General features: G+C 40.4%; 1 protein-coding gene across 4 annotated transcripts in view; it reads right to left on the reverse strand.

Annotated features, from left to right (window-relative positions):
• The window catches only part of LOC120729128 (phospholipid phosphatase-related protein type 2-like), a 57,231-nt gene extending 34,912 nt beyond the window's left edge, over nt 1–22,319 (reverse strand). Inside the window, exons 1-2 of one of the 4 annotated variants that reach the window (XM_040024598.1) lie at nt 21,517–22,317; nt 15,597–15,707 (exon numbers count right to left, since the gene is read on the reverse strand). In XM_040024598.1, coding sequence (XP_039880532.1) covers nt 15,597–15,707 — 111 coding nt within the window. In that variant the 5' untranslated portion in view covers nt 21,517–22,317. Of the gene's footprint in view, nt 1–15,596; nt 15,708–21,516 lie in introns of all 4 variants that reach the window. The other 3 variants (XM_040024599.1, XM_040024597.1, XM_040024601.1) reach the window with 3 other exon arrangements.
• Nucleotides 22,320–22,805: the final 486 nt, after the last annotated feature.

The raw sequence follows: 22,805 nt of genomic DNA on the forward strand, positions 1-22,805 counted from the left end.
ATTATTTCTAAAGCATCATGAACAGCACTGATGAATTAAAGTTGGTAGTAAGGGTGGTAATGAAGGGCTATGGCAAGCCAAATGTCATTCTGTCACAAGTCATCTTCACACATGCTCTTTAACCAGGATACTGCCGTTGTAGATTCATTAACATCTTTGCTACAATAGTAACCAGTAGAAGTGCTTAAATTTTGAATTTTTACACAGTAAGTCTTCCTTGCAGCCACTGAAAATGAATGTCTTCTTTATTGCCCCCATACGTCGCGACTCTGGCACCCTTTGAATCCAGTCGGTCCACCTGTTTGTCCCACTTAAAGGAGTGCTCACCAGATGGTCCACACCTTCCCCTTTCAATTCTGTCCTCATTTTTGTTCAGGGTGTACACACATAAGACCTCCGCCTAATTCTCACATACAAAATAAAACAAAATGTTTTATTTCCTGTTTTTGTATTTTTAAAGTAGCATACTTAAATTTTTTATTAAAATGTATCTTGCACTAGCTTTATATCTGCTACTTGTAAATGTTCAATGTTTCTCTTAGTAATTTATCAGCTCTTTGTTAAATTCTTTAGAGGCTATTTGGGAAACTCGCCTGGAAATAGAAATAAAGCATGGTGAAATTGTAATGAAACACAGACAGAACCAGCCTTAAGAGCTGCATTCACACAAAAGTCCTCCTAATCAAACAATAAAATATGTAATCTTTGCACGCCTTCAAGAGCAACAACTATCATGTGAAGGATAAGACAAAAATTCAAATTAATTCACTTTCATTTTAAGAAATGTGACGGTAGAGTGCAGAATGGGTGAGCGACAACAACTCACTGCTGTAAACATGAAATGTCTCCAAAAAACTGCAAATACATGACAACACAAAGCCAGTAATGATAGACCTCAAAGTCCAAAGAGATGCTCAAATGTGTGCCAGCCCCAACCAAGCAGCCAGAGCCTGAATTTTCAACAGGTCACCGAAGCAGAGATGAACAGGCTCGCGGAATTGAAAATAGTAGAGTAAATGTTGCCCTTTTCTTTAATACGAGCACTGTTGACACAGCATTTTGAAGTGCTCCTTGTGTTTGCTTTTATCAGTTCTACTGGTGGCTCAGTAGTATAACACTAAAAGGATGACCTTGTGTATACTCAGAGTATTTGTGCACAAGCATTTGTGCGGATATTTAGCAATACGTAAGGTTTAATGTTAATATTATGAATTGCTAAGCAAACCAACATCACTCAGGTGTTAAATAAGAGTGATGCATAAGTAGAATGATTTACTTTCTGAAGGGGATAAAGTAAAGTAATGTGTAAGCAATGGCACCAAACTTGGTTTCAAGGCACAAAACAACCAAATTATATTTAGGGAAGGATCGTCGTGTTGGGTAAAATACCAATCTTTAAGATTAGATGAGCTTTGTTGGTTGTAATACTTGCTAAAGTTAATCACAGTCAGTTTAAAACGGTACACAAACTGTATCGCTCACACACCTTAGAGCCAATCAGCCATCATACCGACTAGTGAGTGATCACTAACTGCTAACTCACTTCCATTTCAGTGTTATTACTCGTTAACAATCATGGATATGGAGGATAATGAACACTGAACACTAAGAAAACCAAAGAGCTCATTGTTGACTTCAGGAGACACAGCACTGACTACTTTACTTTACTAGCACTGATTCCCTTTACATCAACGGGGAGTGTGTGGAGAGGGTCCACACCTTCCGGTTCCTTGGTGTCCTCATCTCTGCTGACATCTCCTGGACAGACAACATCTCAGTGGTCGTCAAGAAGGCCCAACAGCAGCTGCACTTCCCGAGAGTCCTCAAGAAGTACAAGCTGAACTCCAACCTGCTGCTGACCTTCTACCGCTCGTCCATTGAGAGCCTGCTAACCTACTGCATCACGGTATGGTACGGCAGCTGCACCAAGGCGGATAGAGTGAGGCTTCAGAGTGTGGTCAAGACAGCACAAAAGATCATCGGCTGCCCTCTCCCCTCCCTGATGGACATTTATTCCTCCCGCTGCTTCAACATGTTCAGCCTGCTTCCCTCAGGGAAGCGCTACAGGTGCATCAGCACAAAAACCCACAGACTCAAAAACAGTTTCTTCCCCAAAGCCATAACTGACCTGAACTCACACATGCACCGATAACACAGCCCCCCCCCCCAATTTTTTTATTCCCACTTCCTCTATGGACCACCACTGTGCAATACCAATTCTATGTGCAATAACTCAAAAGTATATACACAACACTATTTATTACACATTACTTTAAAAAAAAAAAAAAACGGCTTGTATATTTGTACATTATATATATATATATATCTTTTTCTCTATGTTAATACTGTCCATATGTATATAGCGCTGCAGAACTGTACCCCCCCCCCCCCCCCCCCCAGCATGTTTACACTCAGTAGGAGATGCTCTGTATCTCATTGTACAACTGTATGGTGACAATAAAGGCATTCTATTCTATTCTATTCTATTCTATTCTGTTCTAATGATAGTGTGCCAAGAGTAGAGTGACAAGTTGCTGGTTTACTGTGTATTATATATATTCTATAAGAAATGAATCCACATAATCATAGTGTCAAGAGGGCAGAGAAAGTCTGTGGCCATCACATATGTTATCACAAAAAAGGGTCTAAATAAATTTGCTTGTTATCTTCTCTGAATGTGAAAATTAGCAGTTGGTTTTATGCCACAAAGCGTGTTCCTTTCAGTGCTCTGTCAGTCTGTTTCAAGAGATGTGAAATTAATCTTTCAGAGACTATAAAGGATAAAACACTAAAGCCTCAAAACATTGAATGCCAGTTCAACGACAGGCAATAAGACAATGGCTTCTGTTCACATATTTTTAAAAAAAAATTCAAATATGACGAAACTAAATATTTCATGCATTTTTTAAGTCTTGGTGGACACTGAGGTTTGAAAGGCTTACTGTCACGCAAACACAACTATATGCTTGTAAATCTTTGAAATAAGAACGTACAGCCGTACTGTACTGTACAGTAAATATCATAGCACAGCCAGGAATAGGCATCCCTGTTTATGAATCACATAGATTTGTTATTTCTAGCCTGCTGCTTCAGAATCTGGAACAATGTTGCCAGCAGAAATGATGATGAAAAAAAGGGATTACACTGTTATGCAATAAAACCCAATTTGATTTAGATACTAAAATCTGTCAGGATAAATTTAGCCATGGGATTAAATCAGATTTGTAAATTGCAAAAGATTCAAGAGCTTGACCTCTTTCCATCTGACCCAGTAAACTGAAATCACTTATCAGACCATGTAATTAAGACTTAATGCTTACACCTCTGCACTTCAAAGGGAGAAAAAGCAAGAAATCAAAGAGACTAATACGGGACTCGTGACAGAAAATGAGGAAAATCTCCTTCCCCTAAAAGCCCTTTAACTGGAAAGGGGGAAATGAAATGTGACAATAATGGTGCATTATGGGTAGGGAAACTAGAGGTGAAAATAGAGTGGGCATCACTAATGTCTCCTGGGGCCAAACTGTGAGTTCGCACATAACTGCTGCATGTCTACCGTCGGCCTGTGTGGAGCAGCCAGATGGCAGAAAAGTCAACTGCTAAAGTCAAACATGTTTACAGGAGGTGAGAATGTGTGGATGGAGGCTGGTGACGAGATGACAGTGTCCTGCTGCAAGACGACAAATGTCACAGGGCTCAGGATGAACTGGAGGCATGCTGCTACTTTTTGCCCACAGCAGGTCTGCAGTGTTTTTAAATGAATATACACTCTATACTATAACTGAGTCATAATGAGCACGGGTGAGGCTGGGTAAGCCTACATTCAAGAGATAATTTTCTATATTTAAGTATGGTTTTGCACATTTGAAACTTCATTTATAAAAATTAGTTATGTTGTTTTTAATTTTTTTGAGTCATGCATATTAGGTGCACCTGATGTAAATGTTCTGCAATAAAATCTACTTTGGAAAAGTCTAATTCCTTTGCTTCCAAGGAGCCAGACTTTATTGTAATTTTTTTAATGTGCTCTTAGTTCTCCAGGCTTTCTAACTGAATGCTTTTTCCCCACTAATTTTCAGTCCAGGCTGTAGTTTTTATGTCATTTATCACTGACCCATGAATCATTCAAGCATGAAAAAGCCCCCTAACTGGAAGGATGAAGTAGTATTGGATCTCCAAATAACAGAAAACTTAGCAGCCTGTTGCAAAAACACAGCATTTGTTCCCAATTATTTAAACGAATCTACAAAAAATGCCAAACATAACACAGTTTGACAGGCATATAATAGTATTTTTGCACTAAAAAGGTGATTCCCAAATAGCTATTAGCTGCAAACTTGGCATATCTCAGCACATCGTGCAGTGTGTCCTTGGCAGGCCTAAAAAGCTATCTGCAGCAGATAAACAGCATCTGGAAGTCATGTCCTTAAGAAATAGGAAAAGAAATCCAGCAAAGACCTGACACAGGACCTGAAATATTTATCTCTACTGTTGAATGAAGCCTCATCAGAAATGGTTTTAGTGGAAGGGTGGGCTTCCCTTGTTAAGGAAGGGAAGCAGGGAGAAAAGACTGAGGTATGGCAAATTACTCAAGAAAAAAAATCAGCAGTCACAGATCTTTTAAAGCTGAAAATTGTCATCATCAACATATCCATATATACAGAAGACGGCAGAAGTGAGTGTCTATCTGTAAAACACAGTGGAGGCTCTGTCATAGTTTCTGGCTGCTTCTCAGGCAGTGGTGTTGGAGACGTTAAAAACTGATGAATTATGAATGCAGAAAAGTACAAGCAGATCTTGATCCATTATGCAATATCACCTGAAAAGCATCTGACTGTCAACAGCTTCATTTGTTAGCATGACAATGATCCAAAACACACAATGAAACACTATCAATCATGGATTGGCCTTCCCAGAGCCCAGACCTCAACATTACTGAAGCAGTGTGAGATCATCTTGACAGAGAACAGAACAGCAGCCAACATCCAAAGAAGAGCTTTGAATCACCTCCAAGAAATGTGGAGAATTATTCCTGAAGGCTATTTAAAGAAATAAGAAGAAAGCTTTCCCAATAGAGTTAAGGCTGTGTTGGAGAAAGAAGACATATCAAATATTTAATTTCAAGCTTGTTAAAACGATACAAACTCTGTTTTTGTCTTATATAAAGTATGTATCTAAGCACCTGTTTCACTAACTTGCTACATACATTTTCTATTTTCCTAGCTTCATATAAATAACTGAGGGGTAGTGCAAGAGTTTTGCATCGCAATGTATGCTTTTAAAGGGAAAGTTTAACCCATTATCAAATTTACTTACATTTGTCCTCTGACTGCCTCCCTCAGCTGACTGGTAATATTGGCTTTTTACGCGCTTCTTTTAACTGGCGGATGCAGACAGATAACTGTTTCTAAATGAAACATATCACGGTACAATTATCATTTAGTTCTATTATATTAAAGAGAAAGCAAACATTTTTGCAGCAGATACCTGCAAAACCAGACAACCCACACCAAAGCAGTCTGTGTGAATGAACATCACAACAGGGCAGAAGGAAAATATGTAAATTTAGTTAATAAGGAAATTATTATCTTGATTCTTTGTTGTGCTGTTCCTTTAATCTTTCATTGAATTGTTAAATACATTAGGTCCTCAATAATACCTCCTTTAACCTCGACCACAGTTATATACATAATATAACTGAATGAACATATTTTAATAATGTCACCAAAAACAAATCACTATGATCTCTGGCACACATTAGCCTGTGAAGGTGTTTCTCATAAAGTGGCTGCAAAATGTTTAACCTTCTTCTTATTATATGTTACTAAACAGCTAAATGTTCTGTTTTTTTTTAATGTGCCAACATTAATCAGCCACAATTAAAAACACATCCACACAAATTAACCTCTAAACCAAAAGCTGGCATCTTCAGCTGAAACGCTTTTTATATTTGCATGGCTTCAGTTGACTTCAGAGTTACAACACACATCACAGAGCCTCACTGAAAACATTTCACCTAAATTAGAGTGAGACGAGGCAGCAACACCTCTCCTGTTTTCCTGATGAGCCACATGATTACTCGCTCATGTGATCGGAGCCACTAAATATTTTACAGCGGCTGAGATCTCGATCTGTGCGTCTCTATGAGATTCAGCAGATTTCCAGATTAAAAAAAGCAAAGGTGTTGGGCGCATGCAGCCTCTGGGACAGAAACGGCTCAAGTAGAGCAGCAATACGATACATCGCAGGGACACTGCCCCTTAAAAACATATTTGTTAAATAGATGAGTGTGATTATATGAGATAACAAAGTCAAAAAAAAAACAACGCACTAAAGGAAATCATAATCAGCATGGATAACAAGCAAATAAATGGCCTTGACTGCCGCCTGGTGTCACTGGGTTGTATTACAACACACTGAGCAAGAGGACTACAAGATGGATTAGATGGAAAACCTTGGTCAAGCCAGAGGGATAGAGCCTTTAAGAGAGCACTGGGAGAAGCAGCAGAGGGTTAGGGTTAGTGGAAGTGGAAGAAGATAAACAGACAGATAAAAGAGTTAATGAGACATTAGTACATCACAGAGTGCGGCCGGGCAAAGCCGCTGGGAAATAAAACTAGGAGTGGAAGCAGGGAGGAGGGGAAAACAGGGGAGAGGAGGTGCAAGAGAGTAAATGAGGATATATGAGAGAGTGAAAGAGGGTGAAGTGGAGAGTGAGGTAAAATACAAAAAGGGAACAAGGGAAATGAAGAGGATCAAAGCAGGCGTTCAGTTTTTTGTGGCGAGGTGGGGGGGGCACCCACATGTCCTCCACTCTTTTCCCCCTCTCTCTCTCTCTCTCTCGCTCTTTTCTCCCAGTGCTTTTGTTTCTCTTATGGGTTTATTTATCTTAAAATCGCCCCCCCCCCCCCCTTTCCCCGTCATCTGTCAAAAACATCTTTCCTCAATAATTTTCAAACCCACGCTTTCTGTGTCTCCCCTTCTCGCTGCATTTCCTTTTATGTCTCTCAATCATCCTCACTGTCAAAACATCTTTGTCTCTCTGTGTCCACAGTCTCTCACTGGCTCCCTCACCCCCGTCTCTCTCTTTCTCTCCCCATAGCAAACAAATGCATTTAGAGCTTCCTCGTGCCAGTGGACTACATATCCATGAATAGTGCGTTTAAATGTTCACTGCTACACACCAAAGAACAATCACATAATTCTATGAAATCCCGAGTCCTCAAGCACACATGCCCCCGCATCTTACAAACAGGGAGGAATAAAAGGAAGAGGCTCACTCGCACAAACACGCTGCCAGAATAAAAGCCTACAGTGCAGTTAAAGGTTTTTATGCCAACGCTATCTTGCTTATGAATATACACATGTATTTGCTTTTTTTTTTTTTTTTTTAATAAACAGTTATTTGACATGCATCCCCCTTTTCTATTGTAACTTCAGCCTTTAAAAAAACAGCACTTTTGCAGAATAATTTAAATCTAACTTGATTTTAACGTGTTCTGGAAAAAGTGTGTACAATTTAGAATTTAAGCCGAATCTATTTAGAGCTACATGGATAACCAGCACTGAGAGCCAACCTCTATATCTGACTCCTGTAATTACATGTAACATGAATAGAAGGAAGAGTTTGTAAAGATTATATCTTAGATATAGATTTTATTGAAAGTCTTATTCCAGCATCTTGTTGTTCTATTTCTAAAACAGTTAGCTCTGATGCCGCTGGCCAGATATTCAGCTACTCTACTGATTACCTGCAGATGACAGGGACCTACAGTATATTGTGATATCTATACAGTACAGGATCTCTATCACCCCCCCCCCACACACACACACACATCCCTTTCTTCCTCCCTCCCTAAAGGGATAAAAGGTGGGAAGCAGCACAGCTAACAAGTGTTTCAAACATCCACCCAGAATATTGAGAAATCCCAGAGCAGCAGACAGGCGGGCAGGTGCTATTCATGGAGTCAGAGAGATAATGAGGAGAGAACTAGGGAGAGAATGATGTGCCAATGAACTGTTACAGTGTCTTCATGGGAGTATGTGTGTGTCTTGAGGAGGGAGGGGACATAAAAAAAAAAATGAATCTGTGCAGGCACTTTCTCATCACCTGAAAATTACCAGGAAAGTATGACGCTCTAGTGTAAAGGTAATGTGCTCAGAGATGTTATGAAACTGAATTAATTTTTTTCTTATCTTTCCTTTGTGGCATGAGGAAATGTTGATTGTGAATAAATGGATCATAACAAAGTTAAAAAGAAGTTAATGGCAATCATTAGCACTATTACAAAACGACTTACGGGGATGTACAGTACTTTAGCAATAACGTTTAATCTACCGGAGCGTTTTAATTTAAGTAAAGCTGGACTGAAAGCACATATGAAAAGGAACACTAATGGAAAAGGTAATGGGGACCCTCTATGCTCTTTTTAATTTCTGTCATATATAAACTGACAGCAATAGATGAGATGGCCATCTCAAGCACACAGCTCTGACTCGTAAACCAACCAATCAGAAGAAAATTGGGTTATTCTACAGTCATAAGGAAACAGTGGTTGGACCAAAAGAATTGTGACTTGTGATCTGGCGATATTGTTACCTTTGAAATGCGGTCTTCAAAGCAGCTTTGGTGATGACAGCGATAACACAGAGACAGTCTGATGTCATTTTACAATTAAATGGGTCAAGATGGCAATTACTTGCAATCTGTTTTTAAAATACAGTGAATAACTATGAGAAATGGTTGAAAATTGCAAATTTGTTGCTGTCTGTTCCAAATCTGTTTCCGTCTACATACACAAAGAGATTCAGACAGAACCTCATATAGCTGAAAACTTCAGAAATTCCTCCACAAATAGTTTAACTGCAAAATGACATAGGCGAACGACATGGTTTGACATAGGAGAAAAACCAGCGGGCAAAAAATTGAGTCAGGTCCCCTTTTACGCAGATGCCTGTCACAGATGATTTGCACTCAGTGGTGCAGACTGGATTAGGTCAGTTGCAAAGGCTGGGCAATCTGTCTGCATTTATAAATTAGAAGGCAATTATTTGCCAACCTTTGCCAATCTAAGAGGGATTGATCAACCAATCGTTAATGGAGACCTTAAAAGACGAGAAGCTAAAGTGGCTTGTTTCAGGCAAGACTTCAGTACAGGTTAAACAGGGATTGTTTTGAACTGGGAATCATGCAAAGCTGCTGCAATAGAGCCTAGTCATGTTTATTACTTTGTATCTGAGAAAATATTGTGTTTCTTCTTCCTAGCACAAATGAACCAAAAAGAAATATTTAGAAAAAAGCAAACGATATATCAAGCACATTGCCTGAAGGTAGACGATGTACTGAGATGATGTCATACCCAGCAGGGACTGTGGATGAAGTGAGCGCATGTGAGGAGAAGGCTTTGGTGGAGGCAAGTGTCGGTCTGATGTATTAGCAACACTGTTGTGTTTGTCCTGAATAACATAACATATTAAGAAGCAAACTGATGCCGGGGCTGAATCCAACAAGATGGACAAAACAAAACAGAAGTTTGCTCTGTCTTTGTCAGGATCAGTACTGCCCCCAGAAATTATGGTGATATTTATGCTCTGTGTTTCTAAAAGGGATGAAACCATGTATTTGGAATGTGTTCAGTGTCTCTATTTTTCTGAATACTGAAAATATCAGAAGGAGCAAGTCTTTTTGAGACCAGAGATCTAAATTATGATTAGGCGAGCACTCCACTGTTTTAGCACTGCATTGTAACACTGTCAGAGATGGACAAAGGATCAAAACAGATGCAGCAGATTCAGAGATTTAAATTTTTCATTCTTGTCGCACTCAAACAACAACCGGCTCAGTGACATCACTTCAGACAAGTCATTTCACGCAGCTCCCTCTGAGATACAAAAAGGCTTTGCACAACTTTTTTACATATGCACGAACACTCCCCAATGCATGTAAACAAACTGAAGCGTAAAAACAGCAGTGCTTAACCAACCAAGAGCCTAAATATTAAAACTTTTGTCTTGCTTTGGATGCTAGAAGTGAAAACTGTTTCGCTAGAAAGGAAAAGCAAAGACATCTGTGAATGTTTTGAACTTTCAGTATCAAGAAATTTGTGACTTGCAAGATATCCTCAGTATGTTTTAGGATTGAGGATGTAAATTATTACAGTTGCATATAAATGCACCTATTTATTAAAACTTCAGAGTTTTAATAAATAGCCTCACTGACCTCTTTAAATTTGACTTTGGATTTGGCAAGATTGTTGTTGCCTAATGGGCGGTGGTTTAATGAGAATGGTCCAAAAAAGAGAAATCAGTTCTCTGGGCACAGATGCTTTGATTATGCCAGAGGAGAATTAGCAGACTCCTTTGAGTTGACAAGAACGCAACGGTAACTTGTTACAAACTCGGCGTCCAGAAGAGAATCAACACAGAATGTCAAACCTCGAAGAAGATGGGCTACAGCAGTGCACCACAGGGCAGCTGTTGCTACAATGTAGCTTGCCATCACCAGTGTGTGAATGGGTGAATGACTGAATGTAGTGTAAGACCACACCGCATGTCACTCCTATGAGCTAAGAACAGAAAGCTGATGCTACAATTCCCATGAGGTCACCAAAATTGGACAATAGAAGGCTAGAAAAATGTTGCCCTGTCCAGACCAAATTTCTGATGGAACAATTAAATCGTTGGGTCAGAATTTGATGTAAACCACATTAAAACATGTCTTGTATCAGTGGTTCAGGATGGTGATGGTGTAATTGTGCGGGAGAATTCTTTTCTTGCCACACCAACTGAGCATTGTTTAAACACCACACCCGGCCTGAGTATTGATGCCCACCATGTCCAACACATCAAACTATGTCCATCTAGTGATGGACTGAGCTTCTCAAACTGGTTTCTTGAACACAACAATAATTTCCCTGGACTCAAAAGACCTCCACAGTCACTAGATCTCAATCAAACAGAAGACCTTGGGATGTGGTAGAACAGGAGATCATCGTGGGTGTGCAGCCAACTATGATGTTGCCATGTGGACATGGACCAAAGTCTCTGAGGACTGTTTTCAGCACCTTGTTGAATCTATTCCATGAAGAATTAAGGCAAATTTGAAAGCAATAGAGTTTCAATTGGCTATTAGTAAGATGTATATAAATAGATGGACTTTGAATGTATTACTGACCTTCCAAAAGTTGATTCTGTTCATCTGGACGTAGCGTTTTGTGGGAGAAACGTTTCATCACTCATCCACGTGACTTCTTCAGTCTCAGCTGACTGCAGGTTTCCCCAATCTTATAAACAGTACATTGGATAATGACTGAAATCAGCCAAGTGAAGGAACAATGGGCTGGGAGGTCAGTTCCTTAATCTTAATTATGCAAATTCTCATGACCATTGATCAACAACCACTGATCAAAGCCCACTGATCAATGGCCAATGGCCATGAGTATTACTGTATTATGAATATTACTGACTATTAAAAAATTCCTAAGCAAACACGTACTGGTGTATGTACAGAAAAGCTCAGCTATGAGAGCTGCAAGCTGACATGAACTAACACCTCAGAGTATCATCAGACAGCATAAGCTGCAGACCTGAAATATTATGTGGTCTGATGCTGAGCAGTCTGTTTATTTTACAGAAGTTGCTATGCCACAGGAGGACGCAGCCAACGAGGCGTGAGGAAGGAGCGAAGAGGAGGAAGCTTAGCGAGCCCGAGCTGGCCGAAAAGTAAAGCTGGAAAGCCCGCGCGCACGCTTCACAAGCTGTGTGCCATGAATTAATAACCACAGCACATTAACAGTTGACAGTAATAATTATCATATTTTACTATTGTTGCAACTGATGCAACACTACTATTTGACGGCTGCAGTGAGAACAGTCAATTTGTAGTCACTCCTACTTCGATACTATGTAACTCGACTTCAGTACAGATTTTCACAGTAGGCCCGCCTGGCCTAGATCACACCAAAGAACAGCCCTCCTCCCACCCACCAGTGTCTAAAGCAAGTCAGGAGCCAGTCGTATCAAAATGACTTTTTAAAGAGGATCCTTTGAAGCCGTGCCTCTGTTAGGCCCCAGACCAGCCTCTTGTGTGGCTTCACAGCTGCAGAAGCAGCATGAAGCAAAAACAAAAGAGAGCAGCAAGGACGGAGAGATAGAGCGGCGAAGGAGGACGACTAATCTGCTGTCCATTATGTTGTTTTCATCACATGCAGTTTAAAGGAAAATGGTGTAAACGCTTTCTTGTTTTAACAGGAAAGTGATAGGACCAGTTCTCACATTTTAATCAAGCAGAGGGAGAGAGAGAGGGAAAAAACAATCACTAAAGGGGGGGTGACACAAGCACGATCACAGGGGAAGAGAAATACAGACAAGCGCGGTGAGATGTGGTAGACAGGCCTTTATAAAAAAAAGGAGTGACGAAGTGACAGAGAGACTGACTGAGTAAGAGGAAAAGGGCCATCGCCATAAATAAAATTATAAGGAAGGAATAAAAGAGATAGAGCGGCAGACAGTGATAGATAGACAGTTAGATTGTGCGGGAAATGAGAGAGGGAATCGGCAACACGATCACAAGAGCGGAAGGGAAATAAGACTGGGCGTTTGGATTGAAAAGAAATGGGTAATGAGATGCTAATGTAACAACAAAGGAGAGTGTGCCCTCCGGGGGGAGCTATGCTACAGCAAGCTGCTTTAGTCTGAATGCAGCAGAGGGGGGAATTTAATTTTAAAACGCTCTTTATTAAACTACTGTAATGCACGCAGATTCATTCAGGTGCACATACAGTCATTAAAGTCAGACCAAATCTCCATCTCCAAATCCATCTCTAAGCTGAAAAAAAGAGGGGTCCTCAGAAATGGGGTAATAAGGTGGCAAAAATGGGAAGAAGTGCTCACACCCTGGTACGTAATGCCCTCCTGTCTCCATTCTGATATGAGGTAAGGTTGGGGACAAGGTCTACCGAGGACAAAATCTATCCTGAGGAGGAGCAAATGAACAAAACCAAGAGGAGCGACACAAAGAAATACCAAGAAACGATGGACACTCACGGGAAAACACGGACAGAGTGTTGGTGAAAAATGAGGAGAATAGAGACTTTGTGATAGCAGACTGGCTTTTGAGTGGGAGGAGGAGACGAAGCTTTACAATCAAAGGGGAATAATGGAGAAATCTATGGTACAAACAACGTACGGTAATTACTCAAGGGACTGAGTGCTGAATAGGAGTGATGCAGAGAGGTAAAGAATGACTGGGCAGTACTCAGGAGACCATCAAAGAGAATATAGAAGGAGGTGAAGAGCACCTGTGACAGATTCAAGCCTAGAGATATTACAAACGCACTATGAAAATTTTTTTAAAAAGGTGGAAAATCATTATAACATGTCCTCAAGAGGATCTCGAGAATGAGCGAATGCTAAAGCGCAATGAATGAAAAATAAAAGCAAGCTTAAGGCCGCGTGTAAACCTGGAGGGATCGCGAGATATTTGAGCTATAAAGAGATGCAGAGGTAACTGAGGTGTGTGCGTGGAAACAGTGCAGGCTCCGTGTGTTGGCTGAGGCACAAAGAGCAGATAAAAAAAAAGTTATAGTCACATCTCAAGAGGTTGTTGTGTTTTTGAACATATAGAGAGATGAAACACAAGGCTGAGGAAAATCCCTTTGGAGATTCAGGTGAAGAGGTTGGGTCGTGCAGAAAAGAAAGAGTCAGCTTAATTTTTTTTAAACTGCAAATCCACAGCACTGAAATAGACTGGCGACCTGTCTATACCCCACCTCTCAACCAATGACAGCTGGCTAACTGGAAGAAAAAGGATGGATGGATACCACAAAGAGACCAGCTTTTTACAACATCAGTGATAGTCAGTTTAAGTTTGTCTCAGTCGGTAAATCAGAAAAATGGCCATATACATCATCAGCTCTTTGCTTGACTGAACAGCCAAGCAGTCTCCAAAAAAATACAAATAAAAATACGTTCCCATATAACTAGATTGCTTTCTCAGTGATGTTTCAAGAGAAACCAGTTTTCTCTCCGGCAAAACACCTTATAATTTAAAAGATCAATAAAGACTGCATGAGGGGGCGGATAAGCAGAATGGTGGCAACATAATCTGTGAGACTAGGGTTCATTTAAAGGGACTGTCATTATTTCACTTACTTTAGTGTCTGTTTTAATTTGCCGTTTACTTTCATTTTCACTTGCCCTTTGATTACGTTTAGGCACAAAAAGCTGAAAGTAAGTACCCATCAGTTGGATCAGACATTAAACAGCTTTTGCTTTTGCTCCAGGCGCTACCCCTTGCCAAATCCAAATTGAGTATTTCCAGTAGTGAGAGCACATCTGACACAGCGAAGCGCCTACTGTGTGATGCATATGAGAGAGGGAACCTGTGGACAATGTCTGGGCCTGATTTTCCCAACACTGTCCCGATTTCGTGTTAGCTTCCTGAAAAGGGGAGACACTATGAAAGCAAGAACACAAAGATCAAAGATATGTTGGTGACACACACGCACACAAAAAAAAAATGCTTTCCTCAATTTAAAAATGTACATTACTTGTTTAGGAATATCATTTTTAGGATACAGGGCCCTACTGGAGGCACTATTGTCAATTGCAAAACCTCTATTTCTAGTCAGCTCTCTATGGCACTACTTGACTAAACAGCTTTCATCAACATTAAACATTAACATTTGATCTCATGTAAGAGTAAGAAATTATATTTCTAGGCTGAATTTAAATGCAAAGACCCTTATTTTAATGCTAAAAAGTGCTAATTTTGCATATTTTGCTATTTCTGCTGTAACTCTGAGGATCCTCAGGCTTGGAGCATGTTAACAGTAGCACAGGCTAATTGGGTTTCCGTTCTTAATCAGGCCAATTAATTAGGAAATGCAGCTTGATCCATGAGAGCTTCACCGGGTCATTTAGGGATTACAGGGAAAGAAGAAGAGTTGTGGGAAGAGCAGGAACATATGAGGGAAAAGGTCTTTGTGACAGATCCCTTCACCCTTGTGCTGAATGTTATCACTAAACGGACTCATGGACGAGGGGGTAATTACCCATTTGTGACAGTTAATCAAAATCAATCACTTCCTTCGAGAGTCACTGAATTGAAAAGTGGTTCAGCCAATTCATGCGTTTTTTCCCCAAGGGACACATTTTGCTCTTCATCCACCATGAGAAACACAGGAAGAGATTGCAGAAAGCGATGCAGGAGTGAGGGAATAGAAAGCGAAGAGAACATCCACCAGCAGACGGCTGTAAAATGTGCTTTTATGTCTCCATCCGTTTGCTCTGTGTGACTCCAACTTACAGAGGTTTCTAAAATTTCCAACAAGACCTAAATACACAGCTGAATTTAAAACATTTTTTTTTTTATTTCTGCTGTGCTTGCTACACAGCACATCATTTTGTTCCACAGCACAAAACACATTAAACCTCGGAGACTTTAGATTGCTGTAGATTTCTTTCAGTTATAGCTTCCAAATGATGTTCGGGCCAAATCAAGCTGAAATGTCCTGTTGTGAGTTAAGCCTGATGAGCACAGCAGGGACCAAAGCGCTGAAATGTTGAAGAAAATGTGCCTTAACAGTCACACTCACCTCCACAAAGAGGAAGCAGGGCACGATGTAGGTGCTGGTTTTCTGAAAGCCTCTGTCTGCAGGAAGGTTCCTCATTGTCCTCTCCTGTGCTGACAGGCGACTGTCCATCATCTGTTGGGGAAAAGAAAAAGTCTCTGTAAAGCTTCAGTCTACTGGATTTATAGTGTTGAACTAATCCTTATACTGAGCCTTTGTGCGGCTACTCGCTTCATCCACTGTCTGAAAGAAGCTGCTTTAGCTCCTCACCTCACTGCTTTCCACTGACTGGCTGCCCCCTGCAAACAAATAGGTTTGAACAGCAGGTAGATGAGGGTCCAGTTCTTTATAGCCAGGACTGTGGCTCTGAGCACTGTGGCAATATTGCCTCTCACTGTCATCATACAGAACCAAGAGTAGAGAAAATGATCTGAAACTGAGTGTTTAGAGCAGTTTGAAGCCTGAATGTTTGGCTTACGCTGACTATTTGTATACACACTGACCTCACGTTGTCTCACGTGTATTGAGGAGATTTTGGACAGAATCAGAGTCAATATTAAGCTTTGGCAGTGGTTAATAATTGATTTGAAATGTTGTATTTGCAAAAAAGAAACCCATCAAAGAGACTGACACTTCAGTTTGGTCACTTTCTTCAACTTTGTACCTAATATGAGTCACTAAATAGTTCTGGGCAATAAAAAGTGGTAGTTAATATAGTGCCAATCATAGAGTGGACTGTGTGTGAGTGGAAAAGCCTGTATAGCCTGTGTAGCAGATTGTTGTACAGTTTTTTGTGTATCACTACATCCTGTGATGGTTTCAAATATATTTGTTTTAAAATATGCTAGAGAAAACCTCTGCAAGGCCTTACTCATAGAAAAAGAGGTCAGCATGCTAGAAAAATCGTTTTTATGCTGTTTTTGTTCGGAGAATGCTGAACAATCAGACTGCAATAAACTTTACAATGAAGCAATGTTCAAACACAGCAAAATACATTTAAAAAGCACTGCATGCTGCTGAAGTTCAGTTCAGATCTAGTGTTGTGCAAACCTTTTGAGCTACCCTCTCATTTCTCTTTACTTTGCCTCTAATAACAATAGTTCTCGTGCATTTTATAACTTTGCCACTGACCCTTTTTTGCTAAGCTACTTACACTCACCTATGAATCATTCAAGCTTAAAAAAGGCACCTAACTCAGAGGGTGAACCTGTGTTGTGTCTACAGACAACTTTGCAAAGAAACAAATGTACATTTTACTGTTTGACACTTTAATTTGTTTCTTTAATTGATTCTATAAAAATACCTGGGATAACACAGCCATAAACAGTATTTTTGCACCAACAAGGTGATTTTGAAATAGCTATTAGCTGAAAACCTGGCATATCTTGAGAAAAGGTCTTAGTGGTGAGATGGCTGTCAAGAAGCCATTCTTAAGAAAGTGAAACAAGGAGAATGGATGAGGGATGCCAAATAAACACAAACTGGATTGAAAATCAGTGGCATCCTATGAAGTGATGGATCCAAATTTTTGTTTTAAATCACTGTTGTATGGAGGAGGTTAGGAGAACGATACAGCAGTGACTGTCTATAGCCATCTGCAAAACATGGTGGAGACTGTTAAGGTTTGGGGCTGCATTTAAGCCAGTGGTGTTTGTCTTGTCAAAATTTAAGAAAGTACTGTCAGATTGTGATCTACCATGAAATACCATCTGAAAAGTGCCCGATTGACATCATCTTTCATCACATCAATGATCGCGAACAGATACTGGATAGAAAACCAAACACTGGACCACTATCAGTCATAGACTGGCCTCCCCAGAGCCCGGACCTCAACATTATTGAATCAGTGTGGGATTGCCTTGACAGAGAGCAGAACAAAAGGCAGCCAGCATCCAAAGAAGAGCTTTGAATCTCCTTAAAGAAGCCTCAAGATCTTTCTTCTTATTTCTTTAAATAGTCTCAGGGAAAGCTTGTTTAAGACAGTTCAGGCTGTTTTCATATTAAATATTGACTTTCAAGCTCATTAGAATTGTAGAAACTCTGTTTTGTACTATTTACTGTATTTCATTTATATTTCTACATTTGAATAAATGCACCATTTTCCATTTTCCTGGCAAAATATAAAGAAATGACAAGCGACACAAGACTTTTATACAGTGGTGTATTTGCATGATCAATTTATGCTGCTTTATAGTTCTATGAGATAGGATGTTTAGTTGTTTTTAAATTTCCTTCATTTACTAGTGTGATGATTAAACTGTTATCTCACAGCGAGAAAGGTCAAATCCAGTCTGCTTTTCTGTGTGGGGTTTCTGTGTTCGCCCCATGTCTCTGTGGGTTATCTCTGGCTACTGCCACGGTCTAAAGACATGCATGTGGTTAGGTTAACAGGTGTTTCTAACTTGGCCATGGATGTAAATGTGAGTGGGGATGGTTATCTGTCTCTATGTGTTAGCCTTGTGATAGACTGGTGATCCTGCGTCTCACCCTGGGATAGGCTCCCAGGTTGTTGCCCCCATGCAACCCTGAATTGGATAAACAGATAAAAATGGATAGGTGGACACTTACTTGCCTAAAAGTGAGTACTTATTTTGTAGAATATATAACTAATAAATTAAGATATAAAATTGTTGATTAACTCTGTGGTATATAAAGTAGATTGAACCTACCTTTACCAAGTCAATATCAAAGTGTTTTTTACGCACATCTTCTTCTGCAGCAGTTTCAGTCTTCACTGCTTACAGTCAAGGCTGAAAATGCCTCTGCACCATGCATGAATTGAGACCCTGGGTGCAGAAGGATATTTGGACTGTGATAAGAGTATGATGTTTTCTTGAAGACATACAAGAAAGTGTATTCTAATGTCTCTTATTTAATTATGATATTTATTTGAGAAAATATACATCACATGAAAATATATAAGCTGCCCTGTCTCGTAAAGATAATAAATCATTAATCAACTCCAGAAATCACTTTGTTGTCGATCCCAGCCCCGCCTCTTCTAAAATTTTCATGCAGTTTTGAATAATCTTGATTACAAACTGGCAAACAACCACCAATCATCTCCTTGGCAGACTAGTAATTTTTCATTTGACCTAAAACACAACCCCCCTGACATTTCCCATGGTGAGTTTTTAGGGGGGATTTTTTCAAAGTATATTCTTCTTCATTTAATAATGAAAAAAATGGACCTGAAAACTCCTAAATATAATTGAGGAAAGGTTTTCTCACAACTCATCTTGTTAGAGCACCGCTTCTCCTAGCATAAGAGAAAGCTTCACTCGCTATCACTTCATCAGCTCGGTGATGTGTTTCTTTAAAGATATGGTAACGCTTTTCTGGGACTAAATCTTCACGGTGAACAATAGAGGCACCAAGTGTTGTACTACTTAAGATCATTAACTATAATGAGGACACTTTTTGCCTGATGCTCACAATGTGACATCTATCCATTAATAAATTGGCCCCTTTGAAACAGCTTCATATTTTCATAGATAATCATGTCTGAGCACAAAGAGGAAAACCATTTATTATCTATCATCAGTAAGAATACAAAAAGATTATTCCAAAGCAAACACACAACCACAGTTGTATACATCCACACCAGCTCACTCACCAAATTGTCAGGATGCCTGTAAAGACACTCTGCATGACACATCAAAAATGCACACAGGTACACACACGCACACAAACCAGTATGGGTAGGCAATCAAAAGAATTGGAGGGGAAATGAGGTTGAAAGGAGGAGAAGTAGAGTGGAAACAGAGGAGCGATGATCAAAAACAAAAGCCTGACAGTAAGAGATAAGAGCGAGACAAAGTCCTGATGCAGACGTTCGGAAACTCTTCAGAAATCAAGCGGGTGGGGTGAAAGCCAGCAGACTCAGCAACGGGAAATTATAGTGACTGAGGGATAACAGGTACACGCTGAAGAAAAACAGATCCAGTCCCCAAACTGAGAAGAGGTGGTAAGGGGGGGAGATGGTGATAAAAGTCAGAGTAAGAAGAGTAGCTTATGAGTTGCTCAGGGGTTTGTGACATGCAAATGACTGCGCTCATGCTAAATAATGACAGCTACTACTCTTTTAAGTTTAGGAGAGCCTCAAAAGGCTTTCCAATATATCCTCTGATTAACACAGTAAATGCATTTTTCAAGAACTGTGAAATCCTGATATTATCAATCATAAAGCAAAAGGCTTCAGCAATCTTCAATATAATTTTACTCACTCGCAAACCAATTGGTTTTCCTCTCAGATATCGAGCTTAGCCCCCTCCCCGATCTCCCTGACAACAATTATCTTGCTGACTTTATGGCTTAGTGAGAGTCTCTGCTGCCTTGTCAGCCCTTTCCCCAATCAATGGTCATTATGGGTGAGAGGAGAAGGAAGGCACTTCACAAGTTTGGAGTGTGTCCATGCATTCGTTGTGCACTTGACCCCCTATCAGTCACATCCTAAAATGATAGAAGCCAGATTAAAAATAAAATAAGAGTAAAAACAAGGTAAATGATTCATTCCTGTTTACACAAACACTAAAAATTCACCATCTTGTTATTCGTGACGGCGATTCAAAGTGCACATTTGCATGACGAACAGGAGCACGGCAGTTAAACGCTGTCATAGTATGCATAGTAGAGATACAATATATGCATTAATAAAGAAAGAATTAAAGATGTAATACTCTGACAACCCGGAATTCATTTAGATCTTCTCTCATCTTTAACAGCTTTTTTTCCCCTAGCAGATAATTTAAGCTCATACATATATGCTATCAAAGCTTTTTCTGACTTCTGAGGCAGCAACAAGATAAGATTTAAGGAACTTATTTTTTTATATAATCATCTTATGCTGTGAAAGGAGTGAAAAAATTATATTTTTGTCACTTTAAACATGGAAGATTTCTAAATTAAAAATCCCAATTTGGGCAAAAATCACCCTCAGGTGACATTGTGCACAAACTTAAAGAATCAGTGGTTCCTCTGCAGTTATCAAACATCATGTCCCGCTATTTATAGACCTGAATGAGGCTTGTTAATGACCAAAAATTCTTATAATATTCAAGAATTTCCTTCAGACATGTACGCTTAATGAAGAAACGGACATAAGTATTCATGCTGTGGTTCATATAAATGTATTTGATTCTTTAATTTCAAGGCCACCTGTCTGCTTCATTAATTAAACACTATTCCACTGTAAGGTTCTGCTTCAGAGCATGAAAGACAAGATTGTTTAGGTTATGGCAGGAGATCAAAAGACTGTGTATTGTATATGCATACATTCCCACACAGGGGGCTGCATGCTGTAAATACTGTATTTGGGTCTTCTTTTATGTTCCCATCTTCCAAAGCAGTGAGAAGCAATCAGGCATAAGGCAGCTGTGTCTGATTGTCTTTTGTGTTGCTGTCCATGTTGCTCACAATGATTTTTTTCACCCTTAAGCCTTGCATTGGTAGCACAGCACAAAAAGAGTTAGTCACTATCTCACACATGCACAGGTGCATTCACACATTTGCGCCGGCTGATATTCATGCAAATGTGTGCACGGGCTAATGCGTGCACGCATACAACTGACCAGTATTTCAATATTCATAGCATGTCAGTTTGGATGTCAGTCCAACAAGTGGTGTCACACAGCTGCGTGCGAGTCTGTGTGTGTGTGTGTGTGTGTGTGTGAGAGAGAGAGAGAAGGAGAGGAGAAGAGAGATAAGAGGAGAGAGAAGGAGAGAGAGGGGAGAGAGACATCCTACAGAGAATTCCTGCTGTGCTGCTCCTCAGGTTCAACAATGTGGGTCACACTGATGCACATCTGCACTCACACTTTTTCCTTTTCGCACTCTCTTGCACACACACACACACCCCCACACTCACGCAAATTTAGGAACAAAATGTTTCCCAAAAGAGCCAGAAGAAAAAAACACAGCAGTAACTGGTTTGAAAAAGTCTCACCTTCTATGTCTTTTTGTTGGAAGCAGTGCTGCTGCAAAGTAACGGCTGCCACCTCACAGTTTCTGTCTCTAGGAGGTTGTGCTCCTGCAGCGGACTTCCATTCTGAGGTTTTGTTGTGGTCTCAGCTCCGCTTCTTTCTCTTTTCCCCTTCTCGTCTCTTTCAAAGCAAAAACGCCCCTCACTTCCGCCGCTCCGCCACTGAGAAGCCCTCGGCGGTGAGTGTGAATAGAGAGAGATAGAGAGCTTGCCCGCTGCCAGGCACTCTGCCTCCAGCCAGCCAAGTCTATATCTGTCTGCACTCTGCCGCTAGGTCACTAAGCTAAATATGATGATCTTCAACAGCACTTCAAGGCTAATTAGTCAAGTGAAGGGATCCATGGGCTTGGTGAGGGAGCCTGCTCAGTTGCCGGTGGATATGAGGAGAGGGAGAGAAAGAAAGCGAGAGAGAAAATGTGTGTGTGCATCTGTATGCGTGTGTGGAAGAGGAAGAAGAGGAGGAGGAGAAGCAAAGAGGAGAAGAAGAAAAAACAGAGTTGGAAGAGGGAACAAGAGAATGAGAACGCAGGAGTGGAGACTGAGAGTAGAAAGCAGCCAGAATGTGTATGAGAGAGAGAGAGAGCAGAGAGAGAGAGAGCAAGAGAGAGAGAGAGAGAGAGAGCATTAGATAAAGAGAGAAGGAGGGACTGTATGTGTGTCAAGCAACACAGTGGCTAAAATGGTAGATGCTGTGCACTTTAGTACCCTAGGAAACCACTTTGACACAGGAAGACATCATGTACTCTGTGAGAGCGAGTGTACTGTTGTGTGTTGTGTAATTATGGTAAAGTGGAAAGCCAAAGCAATGGAGAAAAAAAATTAACTAATGGTATGGTGCCATTTCGTATGTGTGCGTGTGTGTGTGTGTGTGCTTATGTATCTAAATTCAACGGTGGGTTCAGGTGAGCTGCAGGGACTTGACTTTGGACAGTCAGAAGTAGGTTAATGATGCATCGTCAAGCGGAAAAGTGGGATGCATCCCCCACACGCTTCAATGTAGGTCACGGGCCTTCAGGTGAAAGTTCACGGGCAGCTTTCTGGGCTATTGTATGTACGTAAGAGCACACTGCATAATTTTTAATAAATTCTGCCTCCCTCAGGGCTAAAACGAAACCTTGTGCATTTCTGTGGCCGCGCATGCATATACATGTTGATGTGCTGGTAACCTTTGGTAAATATTTAGACATGCTGCAGAGGCTGAACTGTTGGACCACTGTGAAATAACCAGGCAGCACTGTTGCACAGGTCTGTAC

This window comes from Simochromis diagramma, unplaced genomic scaffold (assembly GCF_900408965.1).
Source record: "Simochromis diagramma unplaced genomic scaffold, fSimDia1.1 OVJJ01000302.1, whole genome shotgun sequence".
NCBI classification, from domain to species: Eukaryota; Metazoa; Chordata; class Actinopteri; order Cichliformes; family Cichlidae; genus Simochromis; species Simochromis diagramma.